This window comes from Thermobia domestica, chromosome 12, assembly GCF_964235325.1.
Source record: "Thermobia domestica chromosome 12, izTheDome1.hap1.1, whole genome shotgun sequence".
NCBI classification, from domain to species: Eukaryota; Metazoa; Arthropoda; class Insecta; order Zygentoma; family Lepismatidae; genus Thermobia; species Thermobia domestica.
The window spans coordinates 2,205,890-2,215,649 of NC_137465.1; the positions used below are offsets into that span (position 1 = coordinate 2,205,890).

The window sequence follows — 9,760 nt, forward strand, 5'->3', positions numbered from 1 at the left end:
CTCTCACTTGTGAATATGGGTTATTTATTGTTGTATAATGTTATATCGCTGAATCCTCGATGTGGCGTATACCTATGGAGGTTAAACGTTATACTGATAAACCATTATTCAACGTATAAGCATCCGACCATGAAATCAAACTTGTGGCCACATGCACTAAGTTTTTGTCAATGTCATGAAAATGTTATTTCGATATTAAGCACAATTCGATATGAGCACACATTAAAAATTTCCTACGTATACTTAAGCCTCGGAGCCAAGGCCATACTCATGTAGTCGGCACCTGTGTTGTACGGAATTACTGATGTTCAATACTACATTTCTCTATAGTTTTGGAAGAGGAACACCACGAACGTGTTTTGAAATGAAACAAAATATCTAAAGCCTGTGACAAACATCTTGGCATTTCAGCTAAACGAACAAAACGCAAGCTTTGACTCGACGTTGCCGAGTGCTAAGAGGTGTAGCTATGGCTAAGCAGACGAACTACAGCGCGATCAGGTGGCAGAGGATAGACGTGGATGTGTACGAAATAAACGTGGCAATACCGCTGGCCTCTCATTTGTTAGCAGCATTTAAAGGGAACTTGGAGCGCCTCCTTCAAATGCCAAGATGTTTGTCATGCCGTTTAGTTTAAAGTCCCACGATTTTGCACCGAGGCTAAGGGAGACGGTGATTATGAGAAATGAATAAAATGGTGGAATGAAGAAAGTAGGATGAAACGGGAGAACTCGAGAAAACCCACGTGCACGGTGTTTGTCCACCAAAAAGCTGACATGGCGCAATATAGGATCGAACAAGGGACCCCGTACACAAGAGGCAAACGCTCTACCACTGACCCGCTGCGGCCATAACATTTTTTAGTTTACTTTTTGCTTATCCGCTTCTTATGGACACAACTATTCTTCGTATGATTTCCCAAAATCCAATCATGGGCTGCCGTAAATGAATCAAATGTTGACCAAAGTAAATCAGACACTGAAGTTCTTATACGTTGTAACAATTCATATTATGATCCCGGTCATCTTCTAAACGCAGGAATGCATCGTAATTGAGCACCAATGATATATTTCTTTGTGTGCAACAAGCTTTGATTAGAATGACACCTGTGTAGTTTGATAACGAGTAATAACTACAGAAAACGGGAACAACCAATTCAGAAAAAAACATACCGGACCTATATACTACAGGGGCAGCTCTACTCAGATGGATAGCATTGCTACTGGGAACACATTCACTCTAGCAAAATTTTTACTGAAGCCAAAAAATTCAAGTAATGATTTTTTACCTTCCGTTTTATATCTATCTAAAAAAGTAAGTAGTATCAGTACTTGTGCAAGACTCTTGCGTAAGAGTCTTAGTCTTGCAGGTATGGTCTTGGTCTTGCATGCAAGACTCTTGCAAAAACTGCAAGACCAAGACTTTTGCGCTCATCACTAGGCGAATTAGATGCTTTCATTTTAAAGTATACAAAAACATTCAACGTTATACCTATATAAAGTTCTGAATGCATTGAACGGATAAAAAAATCTTACTTTAGCTTGAGATAATTACAGAACAAATTAACGTATGGATTGTGTTTATAGCCTACTTGAAGTAAAATATGCAATTTTATATTTTAGATACTTTCCGTGAATAGTGTGCTTGCCAACTCGGCGACACCGGGGGAGATTATCCCCCATACATTTGACAAGTTTAAGGCCATAGGTGCCTGTACCAGCAGTAAATATGCAAATACATTTGTATTATTTCATACATTTGATGGTAACACAAGTATTCTTACGTAAAATTTTGTTTTCCAACAACAGTAGTGTAGTTCCGTCATTACTTGCTACTTTTCAAATAAGCATTCTGTAGAATCAACACCAGCAATAGCGTAAAAAATTCTTGTCAGATTTCCGAAGACAATGTAGCCCTACTATTTCAAGTGCTGAATTCAAACTTCCGTACTAGTGGAAGTGTCGATGTACAGTAAAGAAAGTGCATTTTCGGGGAAAACACGTCGTGAAAGAAGTGCTCGGGAAATTCCCGCAACTGAATGCACAAAGCATCGGAACTGAATACTTCAACAATAAAACTATTTATTTTAAACTGGAAGATATTTAATTTCATTTAAGGCAGTTTGAAACACTTACTTTATAAAATGTGAATTATCTCTGTGTTAATAGTTTTAAATTCATTTTCAGGAAAGAACCGTCTTGCTAGTACTAGGGAAATTCCCGTAATTGAACGCGCAAAGTATCGAAAGTGAACTTCAAAAACAAAACCATTTATTTTAGCTGTAAAATATTTGCCATGAATGATATCTTTGTTTTGATATATTTGATATTCATATTTGGCGAACGTTACTAAGGCTCCTGGGATGACTTGATCTACACTTGTTCGTTTGTGTGCCTGTACCACACACACATTACAGGGTACAGCTTTCGGTCTTAAATTTTCAGGGTACAAGCACGAGACACATTAAATTTCCTGTATAGATTTTGGCGGTATACCAATGTAAAATTTCAAAAATGTCGGCAATTTTGTTTTCAAAATAGCGGGTATCCACACTACAAGGCGCAATTTTGGGTCTTTTAAATATAAATTTTCAGAGTAGAAGCACGAGACACTCTAAATTTGCTGTATATATATTTTGGCGGCCATCCAACGTAAAATTTCAAAATGGCGCCCAGTTTTTCAAAACAGTAGTGAACAGAATATTGTTGCAAGTTGCGACAATGACAATCTTGAAATACAAATAAAATTTTAACACTTTTACCCCAAAGACATTGAAATATTTCGAAAAAACCCAATTAAACCCGAAAATACCCGAAAAAACCCATATGGGCCCAGGTGGGTTGGGCTTTTTCAAAAATACCCGGGTTTTTTCAAACCCTGGTCATCACACACTATGCCTCAACGCGGAAAGTCGTGAAAGCATATGTAACGTGTTCTAAAATGCCTCTAGTCTTGAAGAAAACGAAGTAAAAAGCCTTATTGGTACTTTTATAAATCGAATAATGAAGATTCTACCTTATCACCTAAAAATAGGTGATATAATTTAAAAGGTTAAGTATTACGGAAAAAGTACAGCAATGTTTATCAAAATGACACTTTTTTTCACAAAAGTTACTGATATTTGGCAGGGGTCTATCTTTAAAAACTCAGAAATAGCTTGCGGCATGAAATACATAACTCTAGTTATAAAATTTAAAAAAAAAAAAAAAGTGGAGAGGGGACAGGACCCCTCTAAATACGCCCTATTATCTGGGAACAAACAGACACGCACAAAAAAGAATTTTCGTCTTAAATATCGATGGTGATTTCTCCGTTGAAATAGTTAACGATTTTAAAACCCAAACCCAATGTTACGAAAAGAAGATAGCAGGTTGCTCTTTTACATGTTCAAAACGGGATTTTCCTTAATTATCCTCTGCATGATACTTGTTTTCATACTATACTGTACATTTGAATCTCATTGTATTATTGTATTATGATTATTAACTTCCATAATCGAAATAACAGAACAGAAACGGGATTTTACTTATTTTCACTTTAAATAAATTTATTTCGGAATTCGATTTAAATCAACGATTTTTATTTAAAAAATTAAGTGATTTAAATCTTGATTTAAATCAATCCACCCTGGTTTCCAGTCAGGTAAACGAATTTACATCGAGACGGAGAAACTTTTATTTTTTCCATGATCGAAGTACTTCTCTCCCTCTTAATGTCGCTCGAAAGTAAAAACGAAACTGCTCCTAAAGAATGGATCATTTCACAAATTTAGTCTCTCTTCTTGACAAAAATAAATAAACAGAAAAAAATATCAATTTTCACTTAATGAATGTAAGGTGCAACCGCTTAAGCTGCATCCAATTATCGCCGTATTATTGTTCCCACTATTCCAACAAAATTCGCTTACTTCAAAAGCCTGTACGTTCATTTACTAATTCATCTCAAGAGATACGTATGTGGAAACTGAACTATAATAAAATATAGCTTTACTACATCCATATGTACATAGCATAAAAAGAACTAGTACACTGCCCCACTTTTCACAGCTGAATAGTGGGACTCCGAAGATGACCATTTTCCGTGCTGAGTTCAATTTATTAATTGCGCAAGCCATCAGTGATGAACAGTTATTGGGCAGGAAAATTTCGATAAAAGGCATTTGTGCTGTATCAAAGGACCAGACGAAAATAGAAAAAAGTACATTTGGATACGTTTGTCATATTATTAGAGTACGAATCAATTACATCCAAAACGAAAGCATGTAAACTTTTACAATTTGGAATACAAAATTACCATCTGCGTATAAACACGACGTTTGGATGTATAACATAAAAACCAGTGCTTAAAGTGAGCCGGTATGCATCCTAAAGTTAGAAAATCGGCCGGTATGGCATACTGGTAAAGCTACAGTGAAACCTGTCTATGTTGGCCACCATCAGTTCCATCGAAAAGTGGCCAACTTAGACAGGTGGCCAACTTACAGAAAATAAGTGTGATTTGTGTATTTTTAGAATAGGATTTCTAGTATTACTTAATTGTAAAATTTTAATAAGCAGTGGCACGACAGCAACTTATAAATAATGTATATAGAATAACCATAAAAATATAAGTACTAGAAAATATTACTATAGTATGCGAGAGCACCGATTTCTCTGTAAATTTGGGGGGGGGGGGGGGCCTTCAGATGCAGAAGGTATATATATGAAGATTTTAAGACAAATTGCATTCAAATTATACCTAATATTGCATACTCATAAATAAAATAGGGGCCACATGAGCTTTGAGGGGCCCCCTCGGTCCCCCCAGGATCGGCGCTCTTGATGATATGTTTATTATATATGTATATCTTTCTCTTCCTGAAAACTAGTCTGATACATTAGATTATTCGGATTGAAAACACAATAACACAAACAACCATGAAATAGAAGTAATGTACGCAGTTTATTGAAATTGATATTATAGCACACTGAGTTATTCAGATTGAAAACAAGAAAAGCTGTTATAAATTGAGAAATTCATATGCAATTTATATGACTTCTTTTCAGTTGTTACTGAATGGTGATTCATTCTAGACATATTTGCTTTATTCTTTTTGGCAGATATGCACATTCTAATATTGTAGTTAACTACCTCTTAAGTGTTTCCCTCGGAGCAAAAGATGTTTTGAGAAAATCTTGAGGAAATTCATATCTCAAAACCTCCGCTACCTTTAGACATGCAGTCAGGTGCCAATAAATGACAATTGAGCTTTAACCTTGAGAATTTTCCGAAATTACTAAATGAAAAATTACCCATTGATGAAAGGAGCCGATATAGATAATGTTTTTACCAAAACAGACAGGGTAAACAAATACGTACAACCATTTCCTGAATTCCTGTACGTGCTTTTTCTTATTCACATCTTCCTTCACCACCCTTTTATGAGGGTAGTGTTCTGGCCATTGACCTCCAAGAACAAATCGTGCGAATCTATGCTTCTTTGTGTGCAGTCACAAATACAGAACATCTGCCTCTCATATGGGAATTCGAAAGAGTTAAGAAAAATAACAAAACTGTGTCTTTCGTGGCCAAGATACGCAGGTAAATTTATCATTATCATCATAGGGTAAACACTGCTTCAGTGTGGCCAACTTCCAAGATAGATAGGTGGCCAACTTATAGAGTAGTAAGTAACGAATGTCTTATGGGAAAATGCAGGTTCAAGACGAACTAGGCCAAGATAAGCAGGTGGCCAACTTAGAGAGGTGGCCAAGTTGACAGGTTTCACTGTAACTGATTTAAATTGTAATTTGTGTGTAGAAATAACGGATTTAACACATGGAAATAAATACGACGTTAGCACTGAGTCAATAAATATGTATGTACTATCAAAGATTTCGTTGCTGCTGCTTAGAAAGTAAATAACAGTTACCTATCACCCTATTCAATGGCAGAATTTGTGCTCTTGATTTTTTCAACATTTGTGCGAGTAATTCCACCCCCTCCAAAAAAAAAAAAAAAAAAAATCTAACTACCATACTGCCCGCCTAAAATGTTTAACGTGGATCCGTCCCTGGCATTGACTGGACTCTCTAAAAAAAAAAAAAAATCAAAATCATTCTTTTCACATTGTCTGGAATTCTAAGTTTACAATTAAAAAAAAAGTGTTGACCACGAGACAAAACGAGACCAGAAAAAGCTTTTGAAAATTGAAATGAGGTTGGAAAGAATCATTAAATACTAGATACCAGAGACGAGACGAGAGTGCCTACAAAGCCTTGAAAACAAGACGAAAAAGATTTGTGATTTTGAGTTTAGCCTATGTGAGACGTGGACCTACTGATAAGCGTGGAATCCAAATATGAGTTCACCCCGGGAATCGAATCGGGGTCTCCCACGCTAAAGGCGAGTATGCTAACCGCGTGGCCACGAGGGAGTTCTCGAGACGAAAAAGAATATGGGCATATGAGTGTTTTCTTGTTTTAATCCACTTAAAAGCCGCATTGGAAAACAGTATTCATTGAATTCTAGATTTTATATTTATTTCGTTAGGCTGATGATAGTGGAAAATAAAACACATACACATTAGGCCTCTCTCTGTCCCTTTCTCTGTGTGTGTGTGTGTGTGTGTCTTTGTATAGATTTTTCAGGTCAAAAATGGCACAAAAATGTCAGGAGGTAGAGATTCTCTTTAGTATTCTGTCAAATAAGGTCATATTTGTTCCATACCGTCACCTCATCTGATATTATTTTAAGCACTGATAAAGACTAGTGAAAAATACGAACTAACCTGTGCTAGATGGCCACTAGAAAGCACGAACACTACCTAACCGAGTTAGGGCAGGGCGAAACTAATAGGCCCAAACGATAGTGCGGAGGTGCGTCCAAAGGGAGTAGGCGCGTCACCGAGGATAAAGAAAACAGGCGTTTTTTTTTTTTGGCAATGTTATGAGTTTTAATAACACTTGTCATGGTTTCATACTAGCAATGCTCCACTTGTTTACGTAATATGTAGTTTCTATACACTGAGAAGAAATACACCGCCGAACTGGCTACCAAGCAGGTTAGGTTAGTTTTGTTACACGCTCGTTAATTTTGTATAATCCTATAAAACTCAAACACGATATGCTACAACTTTGACATATACGCGCCATTTCTACACTGCCTTTTCTGCCACTGAATCATAAGAAGTGTACCTCTTCGCCAAATAGTCCCTCCGCCTTCACATACAGTGCTGCTTACACCATTAAAAACAACAAACAACCACCACGTGCTTAACTTATACCAGTCCCTTCACCTGACTTTCATTTATTTTTCGTCACAAACCAAAATAATTGCTCCTATTCACCCGGTAAATTAAACAAAGCTGGCTCGGCGATACAGCACTTAACACAATATATATATATAACACTGCCACAATTGAAAAACTTTCTCTACTATGCTCTATAATATCGTTAATAATGTTTGATTGAACAAGCTCTAGCCGTATTTAAAGAAATGAAATCACATTTCAAACAATATACACGTGTCAGTCCTATAATTTAACGATACGGTTAATAGTGTATCATTGAAAATGTACAATGGCACAAGCTAATCAAAACTAACATTATATCTACGATCTACCAATAATTTTTACTTCTGAACATCAAGAATGGGAAAAAAGTTAACAGCATGACAGATTTTCTTGTACCTAAAAGTTTTAAAAGTAGAATAATAAAGTGGAAAATAGTGTGAACATTAAAAAAAAGTTGAAAAGACAGCATTTGAAGCATATTAATTTTGTAACTGTGAGCAACAGGACCTCTTCTACCACATTAAGACCAATGAAATTCCATTAACATAAAAAAGGAGAATCTCAGTAACAAATGACAAAAGATTCATTTCCATGGCTTGTGTATAGCCCGCTCCCCCCAGTTGTCACCGGAACTGGAAGAGTAACTACTACTACTACTGATATCGAGAACAGAACCCAACCAACCCCTGCGGGGCTTCTAACCCCTTCCTACTACTACTACTACTAGTAGTAGTATTACTACTACCACTACTACTACTTATACTAAAGCTTCCACAAAATTTACATCTTAAATCTTTATAACATGCGATTCCTATTCATTATTAACTAATTTGAAACGTTAGAATTACTATGACTCGTTAAAAATCACTGGGGGAGCGGGCTATACTCAATCCATTTCCATTAATGTTTCAAAGAGTAAAATTTTTTTAATACTCTATCACCCAACTGTTTATTCAATAGGCTGTAATACACTTGTAAACATTACGGTTAAGCAATCTCCTTATAGGCCTACTAACACAATGTTACTTTCTATCATCGGAAGATCTCCCAAGCTTTCAACATGAAAGTAAACAAACCCAATGGTGTATACAGTTTTATAGCAGGTTGTGCAGCCATGGCGAGAATTGCAGTAGTCAGACATTCTCATCTAATCAATCAATTAGGTAGTACTGTGGTCACGCTTTCCGATAATTGCTTTTTACGTGATTTATGATATACATAGGTAGAGACTTAACATTACATAACCAAACTCAAAATTTGTACTTTTTTTTTTTTTTCAAATAATGTACACTAAAATTAAACATCTACAGACACCTTTCTGGTTATCCCAACAGAATTCCAAATATTTGTCGATTTCAAAGTTTCTCACAACGGGAGTTATGTAGAACGGAAAGCAATTCAAATTATTCAGATTAAGTGAAACAATCCACACTTAAGGAGGCTCTATACACGAGTTCCATTCGTCATCAAATTTTGCGCTATATTCAGCTGTCCATCTGCTACGCAAAATTCAAAACAAACGTCACCATCAATATACTTATATTTTAATACACAGAACTCAGCCATTACTAATATAATCCCATTACAACCTCTTTAAATAAGCTTGACAATAGTTTCTTAGTTCAATACGAGTTTTTCATTCGTGTAATATTCTGTACCGTCGTTCAAATACACTATTCAAACTAACAACTGCGATATATAGATTATACTTCAAACGCAAATCCTTAAAATACACGTAAGCTTTCTCAATATACTCTGCCCTCATAACGACTCAGAATAGCGGAAATGCTTTTCAATCGTAGATGACATGGCAAAACATGTTAACAAACAACTATCATATGACTATTATCGAGCTAGAGCTAGCTACAAGGTAATATTTGACGAATGTGTCTTAATAATAGAGCAAAAGTTAATAAATTTCCTAAAAACGCAGAAAATTTCAAGTAGAAAACGCTATTCAATAACAAGAAAGAAGCGTTTTCCGCAGTATTAACACAAATCACTTGACATCTCAAACTGTCAATAGTTTGAAAACCGTGCTCTGGTTTGTGAGATAATAAATAAATGTACATTTCACACTTACATCTTTTATGGAAGCATCTTCTTCTATTTCAACTAACTGTTTTTCTTTTGGTGTCTTAACAGTTACCGTAATTTTCTTGCTGCTTTCGTCCTGCCCTTCCGCCATCTTGGACAGTTGGATGACTATGGTTTCTCACACGCGCCAGATGCTTACCATTGGTAGGAGCGCTGCGAAATACCGTAATATGTAACACTGTTGCGCAACATAGAAGTATCTAGAAGCAGAGTGAAGAAAACACTGTTGAACTAGTAATGAAAAAGTACTAATCAGGAATTCCAACCATTCGTTTGTGACCATTTACAATACGTAAAATTTTTTTTACAAAATTAATCAATTACATTAATACACTTGAATAAATAACTTAATATTAATTTTCAGAATTATATAATAAACATAAAACGGCT

At 35.8% G+C, this 9,760-nt stretch overlaps 1 protein-coding gene across 2 annotated transcripts in view; it reads right to left on the reverse strand.

Annotated features, from left to right (window-relative positions):
• Positions 1 to 9,525, reverse strand: part of Ubqn (ubiquilin) — a 62,696-nt gene extending 53,171 nt beyond the window's left edge. Inside the window, exon 1 of one of the 2 annotated variants that reach the window (XM_081733372.1) lies at positions 9,357 to 9,525. In XM_081733372.1, the coding sequence (XP_081589498.1) occupies positions 9,357 to 9,461 (105 nt within the window). In that variant the 5' untranslated portion in view covers positions 9,462 to 9,525. The remainder of the gene's footprint in view (positions 1 to 9,356) is intronic. The other variant, XM_081733371.1, reaches the window with a different exon arrangement.
• Positions 9,526 to 9,760: the final 235 nt, after the last annotated feature.